The following is a 25,422-nucleotide window of genomic DNA, read 5'->3' as shown; positions in this document are numbered from 1 at the left end:
AACAATATTCTCCTCATTAAGAAATGACACATAGGTTGTAGTTAGTCTATATTTTAGACCCAGCAAACTGGGAACCTCTATACTCCATCTCACTGTGTTCCCCTTGACAGATTTTCTAACCTTTTCAATCTTTCTTGATGGGGCTATGTTTCCCGTCAATCAGTCAGGAGCCACAATCTGCAAACCCACTATTGCTTTAAAATGCAGAATCTCATTCACTCTGGAGACTGGTGCAGGTATTAGTCTTGAAAATGCAATTTAAAGGAAGATTCCTTGTTTGTCTTTAATATTAATCAATTCCATAACCTTAATTTTAATACTTTAATTTCCAAAGAATGGATAACGTAAAAACAAAAAAAGAGACAAGCATTGTTTTTCAAAAAAATATTTACAAAATAAAATGAGTGACTTATCATCATCCAACAGTTTTCATTTAAGTTTTTCTACTCATTTGTCTCATTGTGCTTTCAGGTCATGCTTTCTGATCTTTTTTTTTTAACCTACCAGTGATTAAACCAATTATTAGCAATAGACCTAGAAAATCATATCATAGCATGCTTTTCTTTTGAAAAGTTATATAAACGTGCAGAAAAACTAAGATTTTCCTTGATGTGTGATTTGGTTCATCTATATATGATATGGAAACAAAACTGTTTGTTTTCCTGCACCAGAAAATAAAAGTCTATATGTGTATTAGAACTCAGATTATAAGACTGAAAATTAATTCAGCAGCTGCGACATGTATGACCATGCCCCATTTATTAGGTTCTGTTATATTTTCTTTTTAGTTTTTTTTTTCCAAAGTGCAGCTTTTTGTGTTGCCACAGCTGTGTTGGTGCTGTTCAGGATCACTCCTAAAATTACATCTTAATCTGCTTTTACCACAGCCAGAAAGCCTGCAGAGTTCCAATGACAGAGCAGTGTCAATGTTCTGCGAAGACTCACCATGTGTGCAGCTTGCAGCTTGCCTACTTGATTAGTTACCCTCAGAATGACTGGTTGAAGCTCACTGACCCTCTGTCAGATCAGACTGGATTCTTTCACACCAACCAGGGATCAATGGAAACTAAGTTTTGGTTGAGACATTTATTCATTCTTTTTTTTTTTTTTTTGGGCATAGGCGATGTTTAAATCAGTGGTTTTTCACTCAGAACAGCAATTCAGGAGGGAGTAAAAGCGCTTAATCAAATGCTTCTTGACTTGACGGGTTTGTCTGAAGCACAGAAATGTGCAATGCAATCACACAGTGCTTGCAACATTTAGTGGCCCTTCTGGTAAAGACGCTTAAGTAGCCTCAATATAATTTAGTTTTTTTATTGCAGTAACATTAACCAGAATTTACTGAAATATAGGCTGGATTCTTCTACATTTTTCATCCAGTGAAGAAAAAAATTATCTTAAGATCTTTTGGCAAATATCTGATGGATTCATTGTTATTCTTGCTACCTATTCCTTTACAATAAATACAAGTAACAAGTAAAAATAATTGCGAATAATCTGTAATTCTTCTTTGCCTGATGTAGTATGCATATGGCGCTACATTTCTGTTAGCCACTGAGAAAGCTGCATGGCATAGCGGCACCTTTGAGTTACCAAGTGTCCACAGTAACCACCAACTGTTTTCTGGATGAAGAATTGTGGCCTTTCCTGTCCTACCATCCCAAACAGAAATGCGTAGAGTTTTCATAAGCCAATGTGAAACTCTGTCCTTTGGTTTGAAGAGGCTGGATGGTGAGTGATTTTTTTTCACTTTTCAGCAACAAACACTCTTGGTGGGTTTGGAGTGAAACAAAGAATTAACATGTGGAAAAGAACGACTCGTTTCCATTGTTTGCCTCTCAACATTCATTGTGCTGGTTTTTCTGGGTAGAGGAACCTGTAAATGACTCTCTTGAAGTTGTTGAAATGCCAGGAAATATAAGTATTGTTAAATATGTATGGTGAGCGCTCCCAGGAAACTGAGAGGACATTTTATGATGGTGGGGGTTTATAGGTCAGGATTCTATATCATTCCTGATTCTATATTCTATGTCATTATTGTGACAATCAACAAAGAAATGTTTTTTTGTTTTTTTTTTATTACGAAAGCAAACGTTAGTCCAAAGAATAGACAGCAGATGTACCAATACTTATGTTACTATTGACAATATATTTGTTTGTTAATGAAGATATGTGTACCAAAATTTAAATTTGGACCTTTCTAAATTATTCAGTATAAAATGATGCTATTCTAAAGCATTTTGAACCTTTTGACCAGAGATGGCAATGACTGTGGCTCGCACTGTGTCCATGTCTTCTCTCCCCCAGTGATCCTATAAGTACATTAGTTTCATACATGCTTAGTGGCAGAGATTTGTTGTGGTGTTAGAGTATGTCCAAGTGTTTTCTGTTGAGTATCGCCCTACAGGTCTTTATAAGTGAGCACTCGTTGCCAAGCTAATTACTTAACTTTGACCCAATGAGGCGGAGACAAGGTGGGTTGGGAATTAGTGGCAGTCTGTAATCTTTTTCTTTTTCCTGAGAGTTGTTAAAGCTCTGATACAGGATTTGGAGATAAACTTGGCTCCATGCTGGGTCTAATAAAACGAGGAAGCTTCAGTCAAGAAACTAAAGCACAGCCTGTTATCATGTAGTTCTAACACTTCAGTCCCTCACAGTACAACCTGATGAAAACCAGCATATCATCTGCTTTTCTAAAGAACTGTTTTTATCTATGCCACCTTTTAATATTTACCCTTGAGTGAATATTTACAGTTTTTTTTTACAAACTTTCTATTTTCTGTGCCTGATAAGGAAGAGTTTGGTCTAAAACATTAAAACATATTACTGTAAAGGTATTGAACTTTGCAACTTGTTCATGTTTTTTCTTTTTTCTTATCACAACTGCAAACATCAAAACATTTTACTGGTATTGTTTGTGGTAGATCAACACAAAGTGGTGTATTTATGCGAAATATAAGGAAACTGAGCCAATGGTTTCAAATTATTTTACATATATGTCGGAATGGTGTGAGGCGTCCATGTGTATTTGGCCTCATGAATGCTTCATCACATTTACAGCTGCCCGTTCTTTCAGAAGAAAAATGTGATTGAGACAAAATTTAGGAAATAACATACATTTTAAATTTTAAATGCAAAATGTAGCAGTTTTGCAATTTAAGAGCTTAAAAACATTATTCAATTCACAAAACATGCATAACATAAAGTTATCCTATATATATATATATATATATATAATATATATATATATATATATATATATATATTATATATATATATATATATATATATATATATATAAATCTAGTAGAAATTACTTTAATTCAACTGAACATTTGAATTTGTCCTGAAATTCACAGATTGTCTGTGTAGCAGTTAGAAAATTCACAGTAAAAATATTCTTATTTGCTGGTGGAGTTATTTTAGAACTTTTTATAGAAACATTTCTGTGCAAAACAATACACTGGAATGCTGTAAGATATTTCAAAAAATTTGAACTGGATAAAACTATATAAGCAAGTTAAAAGAGCCACAGCCAACAGTATTCTTGGATCCCACTTACATCCACGCAGAAATATACACAGCTAATCCTTGTACATTTCCACACCAGTTTATATAAGATGTGTTCATCCATGCCTGAACAAAAGTGTTGCCTTTTGGAGAGTTACAGCAGGATTAGACCAAATCTCTGAGGGTCCTTGCCAGAGCCGAAGCACCTTTTGAGCATGTTTATAAATGGCTTCCTGAGGTTGTGTGTTTTCCTGTCAGCCATCTGAACATAAGAAAATCAGAAATATGACAGCAAGATGCCTGCGTTGGACCCTCTATTATTTTCTAATTTATCCTGAGGACCAGTGGTGTCCCAGAAACTTGCCCAGGAGATTTTTCTACTTCTCACTTCCTCTTTTCTTCTTGGAGCTGAGCAAATAAGCTGATCTTTTTTTCTCCATACCTTTGTCATCTTCTTCCTTCTTTCCTTTTTAATCAAACCTTCAAGAACCCCAGGAGCTTCTGACCAGCTGTTTTCTTCACAGTTGTCTGAAGAATTACAGAGCAAATCAGCAAGTCTCAACAATTTGTGGCTTCAATGTAATTGTCTGGCACAGACTGTAATCACATCCTAAAGTCATATGATGATAATAATGGTGGCTCTCCTTTGTCTGATTGTCTGAAGGCATCTCAGCAAGATGTCATTTTTTCTTCTGACTTGATTTAACCATGAAAAAATGTATAGCTGGGTGGGGGCTTCACCAGAGGCTCTCCTGCGCATGAACAGAAGATTACCAGGAGAAATCCCTTTCTCCCCACATTTGATTTCAGATTTAGCACTTTGTTCACGCTACACATCTCAGGCAAGAACCAAGTTATAAATGGCTAACCAAGTAAACTGCATGTGTGTGTTTGTGTGTGCAATTGCATGAATGCCATTTTGTTTTCACGTGTTGCCGTTGTGCGTGCGTGCATGTGTGCGTGCGTGCATGTGTGTGTGTGTGTGTGTGCGTGTGTGCGTGTGTGTGTGTGTGTGTGTGTGTGTGTGTGTGTGTGTGTGTGTGTGTGTGTGTGTGTGTGTGTGTGTGTGTGTGTGTGTGTGTGTGTGTGTGTGTGTGTGGGTGTGTGTGTGTGTGTGTGTGTGTGTGTGGTGTGAGAGCAGAGGGCCTCTTCATCTTCTGAGAAGTTGACCTGGTTTCTAAAGTCAAGCACCTGTGCGGTCAGAGATGGTGAGTGTGTGCGCTATTCATCCTCAGAGGTGGGGGTTTGACAGTATCGAACCACCATTAGGCCCTGAGATGGATGCTTTATACACAGCGAGCAGATGGGCGAGGGCCGCTGGATGGAAATGGAGTTCCTTTCAGCAGGAACTCATTCATCCATAGCATATGATTTCATAACAACATGGATTTTCTACTGCCATTTTCTTTGCTTTACCCACCGTTATGTTTTGTGAACATTGCTGAATACACTTTCAAATTGTAAAAATGCAAAAGCCAGTTACAGTTGAAACCAGAAGTTTACATATAATGAATTAAATTCTTTTTTACAAATATCAAATAAAACTAAACTTTTGGCCTTCTACTATAATTTGGATTTTTTCTTTTTTTTTTTTATGATTATTGGCTAAATGCCAGAAAAAAGGAGCAAGAATTTTGTCTTTTATAAATAACTGGAATGATTGCCCATTCCTTTTTATAGAACTGATGTAATTAATTCAGATTAAATGTCAGCTGCCTTGCTCAATCACACCTTTTCAAACCTGCCTACAAACTGTTTGATGTACTGATAGCAGCGTTTTGCCATGAAATTCCAAATCTTTCTTGTTCTTAAGGCACTTTGTTTTTGTTTGATACCTAAATTCAATTATTCAATCAATTCAGTATTTTCACCTAATATTCTTTACTCATGATGCTGTGTAGTTTGTAAAGTTCACCAATGTGTCATACGTCAAAACATCCTCACATCATTCTACCTTCCCACATACTTCATAGTTGAAAAGATTTTTAGGCTTACAAGTTTTCTACTATCTGTTATAGCTAAGCATTTTAAGCTTAGTTTCAATGCACCTATTAAAATCTGGCAAAAACGAGCTCTTTGTCATCAAGGGAATAATTAAACTGCAATTGATTTTATGTTGCTTTTGGAGGAATACCTCCCTTCTAAAGTGGGTAATGAAACCTTCTTCCCAGCATCAGCCACCATGTTTACAGACTCTTTTGCATTTATTCTGGCATCAAATTCATCTCTGGAACACGTCACCTCTTCCCTGTCAGCCACTCATTCAAACAATAAATATAATTGCGTATAATTGATTGAAACTTCCAGACGTTTGAAGGTGCAATGTTTATCTAATTAAACAAAAAGGAACCAGACTTGTTCAGGTTCAAATTTTTCTTTCTAATATCTTGCCTAACTTTTTAAAATGAGATTTTTCCCACGTCGCACAAAAAAAAGCAGTGTGTTTTTGAAGTGTGAAAAATGTCTCTCTTGTTCTGGCATTTGGCAAACGTAAGTAATTTTAGTCATCTTAACTGATGACAAAGCAGAGCAAGTTTAGTGATGTGAGTGAATGACAGTGAGAAAAAAAGTCTACGTAAATATGTGGTTTTAACTATGTTCTGTCATCTCTGGACTAAGAAAAAGACTTTTCTTCTGCTTGTGTTGGCACTCTTGTTTTCCTCTGTCCTTATGTATCATGATGTGTATTTAGTGCCCACAGCAAGGACCCTGAAGAGTGTGTGTATGTGTGTGTGATTGCTATCTTTCTTGCTTGTTTGGCCTTGTTTACAGATATGAATACAAACTGAGTTCCTTATGGCTAGATATTCTGTAGTGAGTAATTTCTGTGATCTTCTAAGTCAGACATTGGTCTGCTCCCGGCAGGATTTTGGCATTACTCATTTCCCCGGACGGAGCCAATAGTGATTTTATTTTGTGTTAAAAGTAATATTGTCACACCACTCTCCCGTGTTTTCTTGTGACCCCCAATGCAGGCAGAAGTGTAACTGCTGCAGGCGTGTTGTCCCAAGCAATGTTCGTCATGAACATTTTTGCTGCTCTGTTTGCCTCCGTCCTACTTGTTTTTGTTGCCTTTGACCCCTCAGTTCAGCCTTAAGTTGTTTTAGCAGAGCTGGTGTCGCATCCCTGTCAGCCAGTACGCGCTGCTTCCCTTCCCTTACTATCCTTACTGGTTTCTCTAATGAATAAGGATGCTTAGACTTGCTTGTAAATTGATTTATGTTGGATCAGTTGAAATTGTTTGATTTGAATTTGCATCAGAACTTAAGTTTTATCTCAGAGAATAAATAAATGTATCTTACTTTAGTTTTATTCTCTTAAAAATATATTAGAAGTTGTAGAGTTAACGGTATAAGAGATACATCCATTATTTCTGTCCAAACATCACCACTTACTGTTTTGAAGTTTTAAATGTTCATTTTCTTTGTTTTCATCTGTAGTCCTCTTTTAGGACTAATCCATGCATGCATGTGTGTGTGTGTTTTTTTAAATTCCTATATATTTGCCATAGCTTCACTGTGGAGTTTTTCTTTCGTATTTTAAACATTGTCCATAACATTCCAAAATGAAAAACATGGAACCTCACTCTCTTCTGCTTATATTCCCTTTCTCAGATAGGCACTTTTCCAGAAGTGAACCAGTCTTATCTGTCTTCTTGCAAACATTCATTCGCCATTGCTGTCCTCCTCTGCTCCTCTCGGTGCTTTTTCCGTCCCTCTCACCTCTGTGCGCTCTACTCCTTTCTCCTCTTCTTTCCAATTTCCTCTCCCAAAATGAGATGTTGTGTACGAAAGAGAAGTGTGTACATTCCTTATCGCCAGCTGCTGTCTGGGTATTAGTTGGTGGAAATGGGCTTGTAATGAAACGAAGACCACGACTGTGCAAACACACATGCACACTCAATAGATTTAAAGGATTTTTTTTTTGTGTGTGTATGTGTCTCAGTGTGTGTATGCACATATGTGTACATTCTGGCAAGTGGCTGATTAAGGTCACCCTCTTTCTGATCTCATTATTTTTTGCCATTGTCCTCTCATGTCTCTTGCTGGCTTTTTGTGATGCCTCTTCCTGGTCGGTCTGTCTCATAGTGTTTGCTTTGCTCCTTTATTTTGTCAGTGTTTGTCTTGTTCTTTCCCTTCACCCTCTAAAAACACCTTTACATTTGTTTAATCAAGAGTCCACTGTTCTTCCACTGCCAATTGTGGAAAGCAAATGCATGCCACATGAGCACAGTTTGCATGTGTAGTTTCAATCGCTGTCATTTCAGTGACCCTGCAGCGTGGGCCTGTGCCGACCTTCCCCCTCTGTTCCTCATGCATAGAAATGTGTTTAGCAACAATAGCAGAGTGTCAATCTGGGCAACCTCTTGTTTCCTACGCTGCTGTGTTGTCGGGCATTTGAATGCCCTCTGCCTTTGCATAACCTTTTTCAAAGAGCACTTTCTTAGAGAGTCTACACTGAGCAAAGTGGGTTTTTGTCTCCAGCAATGACGTCCTTTCTCTAACAGTACTCCACAATCAAATTAACGTCTTACACTTTTCTGCTTCCTTGCCAAACGGGATGTCTCTTTTGAGAGCCTTGGTAAGATGAGGGAAGGAGCTTAGCGTTATGGCTATTAAGCCAGACCAGACAATTGAATTATTGAATTATTGTGGTCTTTATAGATTGTGCCCCCTTTTGACTTTATGCTTACGGTTTAAAGTGGGCATAAAGTCCCACTTTATGCTCGGCAAAATGTGACAAAAGGTCATCCAGTTTTTTTTTTTCTTTACTACCTATATCTCAATCGTAACAAAGGTTAAGAATCTGTGTTGCCAAATAAATGCAAATAAGGATATCCAGGGTTCCTCCACCGTCTGGATGAGTCTGAAATTTGATCTAAGCATGTTCCATGGCTGGATAATTATTGGAAAAAAGAGACTGGAAAAGATATTTGTATTTCCATTTATACCCTATTCCAATGTCTACAAGATGTAAGATCCATCTATCCATGTTTAACAGTTTTGTATATATAGTTTGAAAATGTGCTTAAAAAGAACTACCACTTCTGGGGACTTATGAATTATGTCTGGAATAGTTTAGACTTTTGACATGCAACGTTTGTACAAAGTCTAAAAAGAATAAGTTGTTTTCTGTGGACGCAAAAAGAGAAAACAGGATGGTGTAGTTAGTGTTGCTAAGAGTAACCCATCAAAATATGCTTCTCTGCCTCCAGCTTATGCGCGGGTCAGTGTGTTTGCTCAAGGCTATGGGTTTTAGCATTAAATCCTCCTACAAGGTGCATTACTGGTTGCCCAGGGAGATGAGTGCAATGGGCTACACAGATTGTGCTGCACAACAAGAAAATGCACGGTGCCTGATGTTTTTGTCAAATATAAGCTGTTGGTTTTCATTCCTTCATATTTTTTTCTGCATATTAAAGATCTTTAGAAAGGTTCTTTAGTCTGGTGTTGTATAGTCTCTGTACAACACTAAATGGATGATCTAAATATCCATCACATGGACCTGTGTGGTGGCGAGTGTTCAAATGCAAGTCAGAACAAATTGTATATTAATCACAGATGAATAAACAGTTGCAGCTCTTCTTTGCTTCACCATCATGTGAAGGTTTATTTTATATTTAGGAAACTGGTCACTATTTGGCATGGGTCAGTTAGCGATATTAAGACTTAAAGTTCATCAAAGTTTTTTAGAACATTACAAAACACTAGGATTGTACATCAGGCTATTCCTAAGGTGCTTTTAATGAGATGTGAAAGAAACTGAAGGAAGTACTTGAGTGTTTTCTTACTGATGCATAAAGTACTGCGTATGCATCCTGAAACACTCAAAGAAAGAGAAGAGAGGGCAAACAAGGTGTCATGAAAATCAGATGTATACATTGAATTTTTAATCTGTCACTTCTTTAGCCAGTATGTTTTTCTTTTGAATTTCAAAGAATTAATGTTGGCATATCTGCTTGAGTAGAAGTCTTACACCATGTTTTATTGGAACATTACAGACACTGCAGATGTTTTTTTTTTTGCACTAAGTAAAATTTATTTAACAAAATGCATGTAATTTAATCTAACAAAAGTTTGTGCATGAAAGTTACCTTTTATTTCAGTAACTGCACTGCAAAATTTTATGGCTCAGAAGCAAGTTCCAAGTCTGTGACATAAAAAATATTTTAAGTGGTCTATAATTCAGCAACTGAATTATGTTCACAGCAAAGTTTTTTTTTTTTTTTTATTCTGTTAAATCGCATGTTGCACAAAATATAAACTTTGAATCGAGCATGTTTTAATCGGCATCAGCCTTTAAAGTACATTGATCTTCCTATTTTTGAGCCAAGCAGAGTGACGCTAGAGCCTGAGGTAATCTCAAACTATGCACCGACACATTGTGGTTTTGCAAATCAGTGGAAAAATGCATTGATTAAAACCCTGTCTTTGTTCCTGTACCAGAGTTGAACATCAGTGCAATTAACCCTCATTCGATCCTAACATTCTGTTTACTCCCCTTGTCCTACTGGTCAAAATTGACCCACCCTATCAAAAGCCCCAAAATAAAGCAAGTTAATTGAATGTTAAATCCAAAATCTATTTTGCATGATGAAACAATGACATTTATCAATTCAACTCAATTTAATAAATTTTTTATCATGTATTTTTGTTACACAATACAAAAAGACGATTAACAGTATTACACACTTTTTTTTCCTTCTTTTTACCACAAACCAAGTGTTGTAGCAGTTTTCTTTTACACAGTAAATGTGTATTATTGTAATTATATAAAAGTGAAATTATCACTTCTAAATTAATTAAACCGAAAGGGAAAAATAAAGTCAACAATTTGGAACTTTTTAGCCAACGGTTAATTCCTTTATATTTTTTTAGGGAGTGAAATATAAAAATACCTCTCGTAACACAACAAAACAAAATGTTGCCTGATTTTGTGAACAATTTGACAATCAGCTCTTATCTCATAATTGTATGAGATGTTCAACACAAGAACATCTTCTGCTCAACATAAGGCATTGAACTTATAAGATGTTTTCATGTTGAACAGCTTCAACATAAAAGATCATCCTATCCTTCCTATCCTACTTTGAACATAATAGAGAGAGTTTGTGTGTGGCCTTCGGATTGTTTTTCTGGTGTGTAAATGGCTTTATAATTCACGGTTTTAATAACTTTTTCTAATGACGGGGTCAATTTAGGAAAAGTCATAAAATTTCAAGTCGGAAAAATAATGTTAAGGTATTTTTCTACAGCTAAACATGGTAATGGGACACTTTTGACCCGTAAGGGTTAAGGTCACGGAAATGATTGTGCTGCACTGTCCACTCTTCCTGGAAGAGAAGAGAGTGAGTGACCAAAGGTGTGTATTGATAACAGATGCGACTTTTTTCTTTGCTGATACGTTATCCGCAAGCAGTAATTATCAGAGTGACGCCATTCACCAGTGAGAATCGCACACCATTCTTGATGTGTTTTAAGGAAAACTGAGCTTTCCACGTGTCTCCTCAGACAGACTTTTCCTTTTTATCTCATCCCTTCTACTTCCACTTGATGGAGCACATCATCACAAAACTCCCTCACATAAGTCTCTGTGAACAGTCACTGAGAAAGAAAATATAGACTAACTTACTTTATCTTGAAAATCTGTGCTTCTATTATGTGAAGACATCTGGGTTTGTACATTAGACCTTTTAGTAAACAAACAGATGGTGGAAGTACATAGTTGCAGCACATAAAACAAAGGTGAAAGCTGCAAAGATAAATTAATCTCGAGGTTTCATATTGACAATATGTGGTGTTTTTTTTTTTTTAATTCATTGCAGTAAAACCAGTTACTGGTGTAAATATAAATAACATTACCATCATCGCTGAAGCTGGATTGAAGTTTCTTGTCTTAGGATTTGCAGTGAAACGAGACTTTGCTGTCACTGGAGAATCCAAAAAGGAACACCCATGAATAATTTACTCATTGCTAGAATATGCGAATGGGTAAACAGACAGAAGAAACAAAGCATAAAAAATTGCAGCAGCTTGCATGAATTAATTGCTTGGCGGAATGTCCAGCTTATTAGAGCACTCTGTCCTTGGTGACTGACTCAGGGTTAAAGAGAGAATTTTGTTTTGTGCTTGGAGAGTAAATACACTTTGCTCAAGTGGGAATAAGAATAGAATTTCATGCAGGAGTTTATTCAGGTTTTTTTCATAATTTACTAAGGGTTATTTTCAGTGCTTGTCTCACTTAAGTCTTATACAAAACATCCTCATTTTGCACCAATCTATGGGATCGGATTGGATTTCAACAGTTTCCTCTTGATACTGAAAATCTGATTTGTTGTTTTACATCTGTGATCATTAAGCATCAAACTTGCCATTATATTCAGCCTGTGAATGCAGCACCTAACAGCCTGTACTCTGGGATACTTTCTACAGTGAATCAAAAATCAGGTAAAGGTGATGGACCCATTTGTAAATGTAGTTTTCAGTTTACTGACCCAGATTCACCTGTGGTCATGAGATACAGTTAAGGACAAAAACCAAGGGATGCTGCATACAATTGGATAAAAATCTGTACGACTGGACTCAGTCTTACAGCGTAAACTAACTCATCCAGTGGGACTCGAAAGCACAGCTGCTGCTTCTCTGCATGATAAGGAATCAGTGGAGGTAGTTCTGGCATCTGACCATGCTGGCTCCTGAATATAACCTTTTGGTAGTTTTCTGGCCATGCCCACTGGCAAAACCCCGCAGGACGTAACTAGAGCACACTGAAGGGAATATGTATGAATATCCCTTCTGACTTGAAATGCGTTGGAGTGTGTTGCTACGGAGACAGGGATGTTTGGGGTTGTTTCTCTTGCAATCCGAGAAGATAGGCAATCTGAAAACAGTCATTAAATTGTTGGTTAAGGATAATGCATTAATGCATAAACGGGCCAGTCCTGTAATTTTCTCAATCTCTACTGGACTAAAAACTACAACCTCTTCAAGGAACCAAACATGTCTTTTTCTCTGTCCTCCGTTATAATGTTTAGGCAAAACACTATTGGAAGATCAGACATGAAGAAAACCTGAAATCGGTAACAAGCAGGGAAAGTCTTATTGTCTTCTCCAATTCTGCTTAGTTTTGCAATTTGAGCCAGTGTGTTGCCTCTGCCTCTTTAACTTCTCGGAGCCGAAAATTGTCCAGAACAGAATCATTCACTAATAACGAGGGGAGGATCACCTGAAGTGTCTGTCACTGTTGAGGGCAGTTTTAGAGCTGGCAGCGTGCAGCCGACTAGCCTCATTTAAGGTTGTCACCAGGGCCAAAGTGTGACACCACCAAAGCGAGATGAATCGAGGCCCAGCTGGTTTCCATGAGCTGCCTGCTCGTAAATAGCCAGGACTGCGGTGCAGGGTGGAAGTGGTTTGTCATCTGGCGCGGTCTCAGCTTGGGCCTGGACTCCCTGACGAGAGGGGGAATTTATCACTGTACGGTGAAAAGACAAGGCTATTATTGTTTCTGTCCTCCTCCTTCTTCATACCCATCTCCCTCTACCCCCTCTTCTTCTGGTATGTAACACATCACCTTCTCCTTTTCTCTTGAGTTTTCTCGTCTGTCTTCTTTCTTCCTTGCTCTACCCACTTTCACCTTCTCCTGTCTTCCTCCATCTTTTCCTCTCCTGTCAGAACCCTTCTCCTGCTGTAACACCTTCATTTTTCTAGGCACCTGTTAAGTCTGTTATATCTGTCCTCTTTCCTTCACCAGCCCCCTCTCTCTCTAACTGTCTTATACGCTGCACAACGGTGATATTATCAGGAAAGTAATGACTCCTTCCAATAATGATAATAAGGCACTCGGTGAAGGATAATGACCACATTGGAGTTCTACATGGAAACCGCATTCAAGTAATAATTGCTGCTAACTTATCAGATAGTTGAAGAAAGTGATTGAGAAGGTAGAATAGCTGTAAAGTAAGGAAGGGGGATGAGCTACTCCTTTTTTTTCCAGCTCTCCATGTCTGATGCTTTTGAATCGTCCTTTTCTGCTGCTCCCATAAGAACCGCATCCCTTTTGAAATATATTTCAGACTCGCATTGCTTGGTGCCGCAAGAGACGAAGCTTTGGCCTCGAGTGTCAGGTTTATCTTTTGTATGTTTCTTTTTTGGATGCAGACTGGGTGCAGACACCCCAGGCTGCTCACTCACTGTCTCGTAATGTAGCAGCTCAGCTGTCAGGGGCGTAGAAGATGAATGACGGATCACAGAAAGGTCTCCTACAACCTTCTTGCCTCATTTAGATGCTCTGTCTGGCTCTGACTCTTGCTAACAATGCAATGCCGCGTAGGCCAATGCTGAGGCCCTATAGGTGCCATGTCTTTGTTTACAAATGCTTGCTAATGGGTGAGCAGGAGGAGAATGCATGCAACCTTTGTCTGTTTCTTCTAATTCAGTTCCCTAGTGATGTGTAAGGCATAACATCTGCACAGGATTTTAATGCTGTGTCCTTACCTTGACTTTGATTGAAGATGCTATCCTGTGTGTCTCTGGTAACTCTAAGGATTAAAAGCTGTTGAGTCCCAATGCAAGCATTTGTTTACCTTAAAACTAGAAAATGATTATATTCCATCAAAGTTCTCCATTTTACTGTTCCTTTAACTTATAATCCTCATAATAAAATGCTGGCCGCAGCTGTCCTTTTAATTTGACTTTATTTCCACTTGAAAACATGTTTAAAAATATTTGTGAATCTATCTGAGAGGTTGCTCTAACTTTCTTTAACCTTCGTATCCATCAAACTCAGTTTTTATATTCTTTTTTTTGTCAAAAAATTATAAAGGTAATATTTCCAATCTTTCTATCCTATCACCATGGTAATCCATCAAAAGGGCCAAAGCTGACCTTCAAGGTCTCCAGTGAGACCGTGGAGTTCACAAAGGCCCAGGGCATTGAGCAGCAGGGGGAGATGGGCAGAAGCAGAAAGCCATTTAGAAACGAACTGTGAGTGTTTTCTGGCAGTTTGTGGAGGAATCAGTCTGATTTGGTACACAGCTTGTGGCCAAACTCCAACCACATAGGAGTTTGATAGAATTACATGCTTTCCTTTTTCAATGTTTGCCCAGTGTGACCTGACTTGCCAGCTTTCTGAATCCGTCCCACATTTAGTGAAGAATAAAACGCAAGACAGATAATAATGGAGATAGAAAGCATGTAGTGTGAGGGAACATCAGAGCATTTACCATACACCACATGTATAGTATTTTTGGCATTACTTATTCACTTGTAGACCGACAAAAATCAATTGAAAATGTATAGAACTGGAAAACTGTAAGATAAATGTGTGTGTCAACCTGAGCAAAATCATTTGTTTTCTAGGGAATAAATCAGTATAGCCTTTTTTATTGCACTGAGAGGAGAGTTTATAAATTATGGTAAAATAAATCATGAATAAATTAGTTTTTTTTTTCCTTCATGCAGAATGAAAAGACATCACATACAGAGATTAGGACATTGACTAGTTGGTAAAAATATAGGCATTTATGGATTCTTTTAAAGGCTTCTGTGTTTCAAAGGGTGCAAAATAAGAAAATTCAGATAAAATAACAAATTTGACAGTTATTACATTTTGTTTAATCATAATTTTAGGGCATAAACAGCATTCCTATTTTGAAGATTCATTGATGGCACTGCATTGATCAGCAGATTGTTGTGACATTTTCCTGGAGGAAAGTCAGAGGGTGAAAGTTTTTCTACACCAGGACCAATTAATATTTCTCACCAGGTTTAGAAATTGTGCTAACTGGATGCAAATACCATCCTTTCATGATCTCACTCTGAATGCCATTGTTAGAAATTTCCTGAATATTCCTTAAAATCAGAATGCAAAATGAATCCTATGTGTTTTATAGTATATTATTTTATTTTTACTGAAGGTGTGTTTGCAATTGATTTGTGTGTGCGTGTGCCATGTGTGTACATGTGTGCTTATCATTTGCCCTGATCTGCCACAAGATCATCCCATTTTCTTTCAGGCTGTCTATTAAATGTGTGTGCCGGCAGTGAAGCTCTGATTTTATGTTTGTTACCATCCAGGCATTTTGTTTTATGTTATTTAAATGATGTTAAATTGCTTTAGCAGCACTTTAGTGAAGTCTAAAGCAATCTAGGAATGAAGAGAAGAGATTGTGGGCCTTCACTGCCCCTGACCCATATTACAGCACATTATGCATTTTTATGCAATGTTGCTTCTTTTTCTCTCCAACACACCCAAAGGCCTTCAACTTCCCCTCTTCACTCTGCGTGTTCTCTTTCAAGTTTTTCATCTCTCCTTTCGCCGTTTCCTGCTCCTCATGATCACAGCCTCTTTGTCTCTATTTATCTCATCTTCTCTCGTGTCTGAAGCCTTGTTACGCCTCTTGTCTTAATGCGCTCTCTCTTTTCTCAGAAGGCCTTGTTGTTGGAGCTAAGCTGAAGGCCAGAGAGTGCAGCACTCAAAGCCGGGCCTATTCATCAGTGTCACAGCAGCCCTCCACTCAGCTTCGTTACTGACTGGCTAATGGCATAGATCAGTGCAGTTTATTTGCTATAATTAGCTGGCTCCATTTGGCCAGTACAGCCCAAGCAAGCACTGCAACACTTATGCTGCCCCCTGCCATGCCACCCTGCCTGTGTGCATGCACGGATGCCTGGTCGTTCTGCGTTAGGCGAGTCAATTAGAAGCTTTATATCCTCCACTGCCTTTTCTCAACCATGTCTCATATTGTCATGCGTGATTGCAGAGTAAAACGCCTTGCAAAACTGTGTAAGCTCTCCACCAGTTAAAGGTATATAATCAAACTCAAATTCTGATAAAAAAAAAAGGAGTAATTGCATAAAGTCTTTGAATAGCCAGTCAAGAAAGAGATGTGAGCATGTGGGCCCACTGTGAACACTACTGCATTAAAAATAATGAAGTCTGAGTTATTTTCATAACCCAGCATTAGGTCACATGCTGTTGAAATCAAATTTTTACATACCGTGTATAAAAAACATTTTTTTTTCCCTCTGACACATCAAATCACATTAGCTGTTAACTGTTTTACGTAGGTTAGCATGAGCAAAATCCAACTGTCATGTTTCTGTTGCTCTTTTCAGTCAGAATTATTATGTCTTTAAAAATGTTTTTAAAAACTATAGATGGTATTGTGATGGCTTTGAAGGCTTTAGACAGGTTAATTCACAATGTCAGAATTAAACTAAGCAATAATCACTTGTGGATGTATTCTCAAGCACGCCTCAAATCAAACTGCTTTGTTATGTGACATCCTGAAAAAAAGTCAGAGAAATCAGGGATGAAATAAAGAAGAGAACAGTGGCGCTCCAGAAGTCTGGTTCGGATACCATTTAAAGCCTGAGGGTCTGTTCAAACAGTTATATGCAAATACAAAACACAACGTCCTGCCATCTTACTGTTCAGGAAGGACGCTGGTTATGTGCCCCAGAGTATTTTGATGCAGAAATGTGCACATCACATCCAGAGCAAAGAAAAAAAAAAGACCTTGTGAAGATTTCCCCTGAAGCTAGTAAGAAAAAAAAATGTCACAGTCGGAGCAAAATAAGCCTGACACAGATATTGCCTGAAAGTTCCACTCAGAGACGAAGAAGAGGTTACTCCAAAAGCAAAATAAACTGTATAAACATATTACTGTTTGCTCATACACTCAGTCTCAAATACTGCACTTTTTGGAAATAAATGATGAAAATAAAATTTCTGTGTTTGACCATCATGTACATTCTTACATTTGCAAAAAAATAGAGTGAAACCTGGAAACTAGAGAACACCATCCATAGTGATGTACAGGGATGGCATCATATTGTGGGAGTGTTTTGCTGTTTGAGAGACTGGCATAAACTTTTGTGACAAACTTGTGGAATGATGCCTTGATATATATAATATATGCCATTTGAATAAAGGTAATGATACCAAATATAAAGGAAATACTTATGAGAAAAATCTCTAAAACATTCTCTGTCACATATTTCTGACATTTAGAAAATATTAATAATTTGAGTAATCTTAACTGAACTGAAATTTTTGAAATCAGGAAATGTTTAGGCAGATTTAAGACACTGAGGGACAAAAATGATTAGTGGCTTTTTGTACAGTGTGCCAATATCTGGTTTCAGCTGCATGCACCATTCCAGAACTGCTGGTTTTAGTTTTCAGTTCTTCAAAAAGTGGTGTAAGTGACATGTTCTCCATGTTTCTCAAAGAGTGAAGTAATATAAAGAATTGTTTAATTACCAAGTGATATTTGGACTTACTGTTATAATCTGATCTTGAAATGATCAGATTAAACAATAATGACTAAAACTCCATAATGTCTTATAAGACTTTTATTAAAATAGCAAGCAAAGCAATATCAGGTTGTTGAGCTGTAGATTTCCCTCATGAGGACGCTCCAGACACAAAGGGAGAACAGTCTGTGTCACAAAGATGAAGTCATACAGTATTCACTGAGCAGACAAGACCAACCTGTCTATTATTTACAAAGTGTGTGGTTGTGTGGTGCACACATCTGCAGTCTCCTCTCTCTATAAACCTTTTGTTTGTTCTTTTTTCTGCCTTCCTTTCCATATTTACACTTTTCTTCAATTTCCTTCTAATCTCCTCCACTTAACAATTAGATCCACAATCGTCAAGCTCATTTGTGAAGCCTTCCCAAAAAAGACATCAATTATCTATTTATATCTGTACATTATGGAATGTCACTGTAAGAAGAGCCAAGAGGGTCCTTGGTAAGCACATTTCTCAAGAGTAAAGGCAAAACACATAGGCATGCTAACGATGAGTGAAATACGGTGGTTTCACATACAGATGTAGTTGTGTCAGCAACTGAGAAACAGTAGGTCTCTAGAGATTTTAGTGCAACAAAAAAAGCAAAACATGCTGTCAGCTGCAGTTAAGCACACAAACCCACCTTGGCAATAAGGAAGGTCAGGGGCTTATAGAGGAACTTGCTCAAGTTTACAGACAGGTCGGTACGCCTGTACAACAGTAATTTGCAGATGGAAATTCACCTTACTAAGCTTTGAGCTAGCAACATCAGAAGTCCATCCAGACATACAAGCCAGCACTGTGGTTGTGTCGTGGTAAAAGTTTGCATACTTTATCCTTTCTCGTTTGACTTTCAGAGCTGGCTCTGAAAATGCAAGAGTAAATAAATTAAGGTGAACTCTGTACCATTCTGCTTAAGGTTAGGAGAAATGAGGTTGTGGCAACCATGAGTGATATTGCACAAACTAACCACCTTGGAGACACATTTTGTGTTTCATTTGTCAATAGCTGGTGAAATATTGTTACTGTTCAACTTTTTATCTACCAAAATATTATCACATAAATACAGGACCAATGCTACTGTGGGGCTATGTTGAATCTCCAGTGTACCAGCGAACAAATAAAATCTTACTTGTGTAAACGTTTACCAGACATTTCTCTGAAGCTTGTCTCCCAACCACATGAGACAAGCTTACTAGCCAATAAAAACAGGATGGGTCTTTCTGAATCAAAAGTTTGATTTAAATCCAGCAGCACTCCATTCCTTCTGCCACCGGCATTAAAGGGTCGGTGCTTTCCATACTGGGAATGGGCACTGAACATGTACCACAAGCATATGGAGCCATGTTAATAAAGACACATTGAACAAATGGCGATGGGGTTCGACAAAGGACGTGGGTACTGATGCTAAACCCCTTGAGAGTTTGTGACTGAAGCTTCAACAACCTTGTGCATGATTTTACGCTTTGTACTCAGGAAGGCGGCTGCATAAAACTATATAGAGAGAAAAGTTTTACCATTAACAATTGTCTCAGTCATTCAGCACACCTCACACTTGTTTGCTCCTTCATTGGTGACCTAGATCTGACATTTACCGTTGCTCCTCTGTTTATGCAAGAAGATTTTTGTCTTCCTAGAAACAAAATAAAGGTTTCATAAAGCTAGTGTGCAGTCAAAAAATATCTATTCAGTGTCATGGGGTCAGCTCAGGTTTGACCAGTTAAGTATCAGATGTAGACAATCACATATTGGGGTTAATCAAAATTGGGGTTAAGCGCCAATAGGAAGCTATTAAGTGAAAACTAACTTTAGCATAGTTTGTGGTTGCCCACTGCCAGTAGTAGAACAGATAACTTGGTAATCTAAGATATTTTCTTTTCATATGTGCAGATATGAGTAGTAACATACGTACATTTTTAACTAGGGTTAATTTTCTACTAATATTTAAAGACACAATCACTCTTTTATTGATTGGATTCATTAATAAAAAACACTTGTAATTTAAATATTAAATTATGTTTCTGTTGCTACAAAATATATATTCCTATTTTATTTCAAAAACACACACAGCCATGCACTTTCATTTCTACAAGGAAAATTAAAATCACTGGTGTGAAAAAAGACATTTTCATAATATTTCAAATGGAGGAACACAGATGGCTGGCAGCATTAAATATTTGTTTCACATTGCTTTTTGAAAGCCTTTTTAGATAACTAACAATAACGTACTTTAATGTGTGCTTCTTCTGTTCTCTGTTTCACAAGTTGACCATATAAGAGTCCCTCTTGAGACAACACTTGTAAATCAATTGCAGAAAGAGGAACTGGCATTGTGCTCTAAATGTTGTGAGCTAGTATGATTGATTTTTTTTTTTTTTGCTGTTATATCACTCTTGCTGGGATTATTGCAAAGAACAAATTCTGATGGCTTCCGGACAACCGGTTATTATTTATCAATTTTTTATTGACTGGGGTTCATCACATGTGTTCAAACTAAACCCATTGATGTTCATTTTTGTATCTCTGCATGAATCAATTGCAGTGCGTTCAGAGACACAGCATTTGATTTTTTTATATGCTGAAGGTGCAGTAAACCTTCCTTTTATTGTCAATTTGCAGGGGAACGAATGTTAAGTATCAACAAATACTAAACACTATAACATTTATGGCCCTGGCTAGTTACAATACATGTCCCCAGATGATCCTTTAATAGCATTTAACACCTCTTATTCCATGCAAGAATCTCCAAAATCTCAACACTTATTGCAGAAAAAATGGTTTGTCTGAATGCCTATTAGTTTTGCTTGCACAAAAATGTCTGTATGGCTGCCTGCCATGAACCATTCCTGTTTTTATTGCAAGATTACACGTCTATAGTCAGATTGATTTGTGTAGCACATTTTAGCAACAAGGCAGTTTAAAGTTTTGACACCTTCAAAAGACAATACAGTCCCCAGTTATTAAATAAGCAATAAACATTTCTCTTTGTCAAATGCCATGATCATCGTCATATATACAAATATACATCAAATATAATGATCAGTATTCCGGTTATTATTAATTAAAGGCAACTGTATACCAGTTGGGTTTTAGGCTTGATTTTTAAGGAACTCCAGTGTTCTCACTGTTTTGCAGTTTTCTGGAAGTTCCTGTTAAGTGGAGCATAAAACCCAAATGCTGTTATGTTTGATATATATACAGCATTTTTATAAGCACTACACATAATGTAGTTACTTGATTGTGCTATAAAATGTTACTTTCTCCCCTTTAAAATAATGAAATACAGTATGTACCTATGCTTCACAACACCATCCTGCCTGCTTTCCTTCTATCTCTTTCTTTGCCATAGTCTTAGCTTCTGCCGCAGCATTTTCTCTGATTCTGTGATTAGCATACTGCTGTATCACCTTGGTGCTCATCACTTAGCATACAGAGAAAAACCACCTCACAGTAAACTCTGTGTTTTTGTCATTCTTGCAGACACACGTACACAAGCATTTCCATATGCTGTGCGCATATGCACACAAGCACATTGATCTACACACATATATACATATAACCTGACACCTCCTCAACTCTGAAGTGAGCTATGACAGCTGCGGTCGGGTGAACTCTTTAAAGTTTAGAATACCAGTAGTATTAAAGGCATGCCGAGCAAGGAAAACTCATTACTCGCTTCTTAAAAACAGCTGAACCTGAGAGAAAGTTTTCCTAAATGTTTGTGTGCCAAGATGCCTCCTCCACGTAAACTTTTGTATGAAACTCCCCTGAGTTGTGGCCTTTGTGATGCAATCTACAAAAAGCTTCAAACAGTGAGCTCGCCTGTGTCCTTTCAAAGTTGAAGAAGTTGCACTCAATCACTTCATCTGCACATTAAATATTTCTGCTGGTTTAGAACTGGAGGCCATGAACTGATTAAGCAGGACATAAGACAGGTGACTCTTTAATCATTAGTATGCTGCGTGGTTTCCCGCTGGTGGCAGAGCTTGTAGTCAATTGGCTTCCATTAACCTGCCAGTCGGCTCTTCATTACTTCATTAAAGGTAGTATAGAGGCTTGAGGAAGTCTTGTCACAGAGCAGGCAGTGACTTTTTGCTTGCTGCGGAGAGCATATGAGATGTCCTTGCATGCGTCCTTTTCTTTGAAACTTGGTTTCAATAAACTGTGAATGAAAGTCATGCATTGTAGCTTCACTAAAGGCAAACGTACTCAATGAGAAATACAAGAAATATGTGACTGCAGCAACAAAGGTGTCTGAAAAGCTACACAAGAGCAAATCCCAACTTAATGCCCATGTTTATATGTGTGAACAGATAAACACATAAACAAATCAAGAGTCTTGATGCATGTTCCAGGATGCTCACATTAACGTACACAAATGCATAAACAACAAAATTGACAAGCGTTTTCAGATTTTTTTTGGACTGTTGGAAAAACTTGAGTTAAAAAATTGGAGAACATTTTACAGTGAATTAAGTTTACTTTTCTACAACTCTTGAGAGTCTCACAATTGTGTTCAACAAAATATTCTAACACAGTGGGAGAATTCATAAATATTTGCTTCATCTTTGAAGAACATGTCGTGTTTGAATTATCAGTTTAATAAATCCTTCTTGTATTGATCCTTAACTCTTTGACACCTGGTTGCTGTTTCAGGTAGTGATTTTTAGAGATTTTAAGAATCTAGAGATAAAATATAGTGTAAATGTTAGACTCAGAAATCTATAATACCATCTTTGAACTCTTATTTTTTCTTGAAATGTTACAAACCAATACAACTCAAGCTGCATGAGAGTTAGCAGTGCATCCTTTTCCACCTTGAGACCACGGCCTTTTTAATTGAATCTGCTACTGTATTTCTCCTCACAAATTCTTTAAACTTACTTGAAAATTGTCTTGATGTCTACACTTTAAAGTGCAGACATCGTTTGTCTGCACTTTAACTTTAACTTTAAACTATTAGTACTCATTATGTTTTATAGCTACCCATTCTCCCCATTTGTCTTTTAATCACATTCGCCTCCCTTGTGTGCGTGTTTGTGTGTGCAATGATGTGAAAGCTGGAAACTGTTCACACGTCAGCTTGGCCTAAAAATAATTTTGGGCAGAGAGTATTTAAATGTAAAGTTAAAACTCATGACCTGCTTCCGTTCCTCATAAATCAAGATTTTCATGAGCCAAAGTTAATTAGGGCAGCTTTCAGAGTACCACCTCTTACAGTTACCATGTTTGTAATCTAAACTTGCTCAGTGCATTTATCTATTTATTTTATTTATTTATTCATTTGACTAATTTCTATTTGATAGTATCGCATGTCTTTTCTAGGGAAAAAGATGGGGGAAAATGGATAGGTAATTTATTGTGAGCTGTAAATGTTCTTCCTCAGATCAAAGCATATCTGATTACAGCTGTCTGGAAACAGAGGGCAGGCAAGATGATCTCCAAGCAAATGTGGAAAGGAAATCATTAGTACAGATTGCATTTGCTGGAAACCTTCAAATAGTGGCTGAAGTGATCAACGAACTATCATTTTTTGCATTTTAGGTTAGACCGTCTCTGCTGTGCTTCATTGTTTTTGTGTCTGAATGTCTGAGTGAGGAAGACAAATCAACAACACTGTGGTTGTCCTTCAATCTCCCACAGTCTCCCCACAGCTCCACGTCTTCTTCAATCATTGCATCCAATTCAACCCACTCAGACTTGTTGTTAAGGGAACATATTGGAAAACTATTAGTACTCATTATGCTTTATAGCTACCCATTCTCCCCATTTGTCTTTTAATCACATTCGCTTCCCTTGTGTGCGTGTTTGTCTGGTGTGTGTGTGTGTGAGATCCTGCTAAGCCACTCTTCTTTAAAGAGTGTGTGTGCGTGTGTGTGTGTGTGTGTGTGTGTGTGTGTGCAAACTACAGCCACCAGCATCAGGCAGACAGTAATGAACCAATTGTTCTGTAATGCATTCAGCTTTAGGAGAGCATAAAGTCACCCCCACCCCTCACACACTCAGTCACCATCACTTTTTATGAGGGAGTCAACAGCACAGGCGCCATCTTTTATTGAATCCCTTCCTCACAGTGACAGTGTTGTGCATTCCTGAGCCATGTCAGCCAAATAGGATCAAATGAAGTCAAATACAAATAAAAAGAGCTTAGACTGAATGGGGAATAGACGCTCCCTTTTTTATACGTGCTGCAAATGTTTGCAGCAACTCTTATGGGGACATATTTGGTTCTTGTTGCTCTGTAAAACCAGACCCTCGTAAGTTGCTGAAAATCCTTCATCGATTTGTGCTTCAGTTTGACCATCCATAACTGTGTGTGTCTGTGTTTGCTGGCAGCACAGAGAGATCATTTTTTACTTAACAGATGCTCTGACAAAAAAAAAAAAAAAAACACACTTTGAAGAGCATGCCCAGACACGTAATAAGTATTGTTTGTTTACTTCCAGCCAAAGCAATTGTCACCATTATGCATCAAAACCCTCATATTCCATCTGTGACAGAACAACACTCGAGTTTTATTGCATGGGCAGCTATTTGTCGAAAACTTCCTTTTTATATTACCCTTCCTCTTTCTCCTCCTCCTCACATTTTCTCTCTAGTTATTTTTACTTTCCTCTGTTGCTTTATTCTCTAATTGTAATCAAACAAACTGATCCACCTTATTGTTATTTCGTTTGAAAATATTGATTTCTGTCTGATAACTGGGAAGAAATAGTATTTGCACAAATTTATTTTTGGCCACAGTATAGATGGAAACGATAATGTTTGTAATTTTAAATGTTCCGATGTTAATAAACGCGATTGAGATTAGGAGGGAAATGTCCCCATTGATGCCAATGATTAAAATTAAGATGTTGAGTTTGATAATGAGAGTACAAAGGCAATGGCATTTGTAAAGATAATGATGATAGTTGGCTGTCTAAACAGTTTAATGTTTTTTTTTTTTTCCCTTCCTGTCCAGATGGAGAGAGACAGACGGACGGGACGGACGCCAGCCGAAAGAGGGACACTCGCTCCTCAGCCGGACACCACAAAAGCGAGGACACCAGTGACAGTAGGGAGGACGAGGCGGCAGTGAGTCTCTTTCTTGCAACATTTTGTTTTGTTCCCTCATGCTGAAACTATCAAAGGGATGTCCCTGTCTTAATGCATATTCACCACAACACCCGCATCTCTCTGACTAACCGGCAGCAGTAAGGTTTTATCCATCTGTGTGTAGAGAAGCACATCACGACAGAAGGAATCATATTTGTGCTCTTTAATAACCACCCTGCAAGAAGACCTGTGACCCGGTTCGTCCAGAAACTTTAGCATTACCTTATCAGTATCTCAAATTACACTTTCTTTCAAATTGATTTAAAGCTATTACATTTTGGCACATGAAAATAAAAGATAAAGGAGCAAAACATTTGTGAGATTGTTTTGTTTTAGGCATTTTTATTTCACCAGAAGAAAATTTTAGCCTGTTGTTCTCACCAACTGCTGTGAATTTTAATGACATTTCCTGCTCTGGGAGGCCACAGCTTAAATTACATTTTGAGTGCGCCGTGCAGTCAAACCTCCTAGCTTTCACTTCTGTTACAGTTTTAAATCAAGAGTTTGAAGTTTTGATTT

The 25,422-nt window shown here is 37.7% G+C and overlaps 1 protein-coding gene across 1 annotated transcript in view; it reads left to right on the top strand.

Annotated features, from left to right (window-relative positions):
• The window catches only part of b4galnt4a (beta-1,4-N-acetyl-galactosaminyl transferase 4a), a 136,855-nt gene that overhangs the window by 21,754 nt on the left and 89,679 nt on the right, over positions 1-25,422 (top strand). The window contains exon 2 of the mRNA XM_055031872.1: positions 24,770-24,882. Within this exon, the coding sequence (XP_054887847.1) occupies positions 24,770-24,882 (113 nt within the window). The remainder of the gene's footprint in view (positions 1-24,769; positions 24,883-25,422) is intronic.

Source organism: Poeciliopsis prolifica, unplaced genomic scaffold, assembly GCF_027474105.1.
Source record: "Poeciliopsis prolifica strain line A6 unplaced genomic scaffold, Auburn_PproV2 SCAFFOLD001, whole genome shotgun sequence".
NCBI classification, from domain to species: Eukaryota; Metazoa; Chordata; class Actinopteri; order Cyprinodontiformes; family Poeciliidae; genus Poeciliopsis; species Poeciliopsis prolifica.
This window is presented reverse-complemented; position numbering and strand designations above follow the sequence as displayed.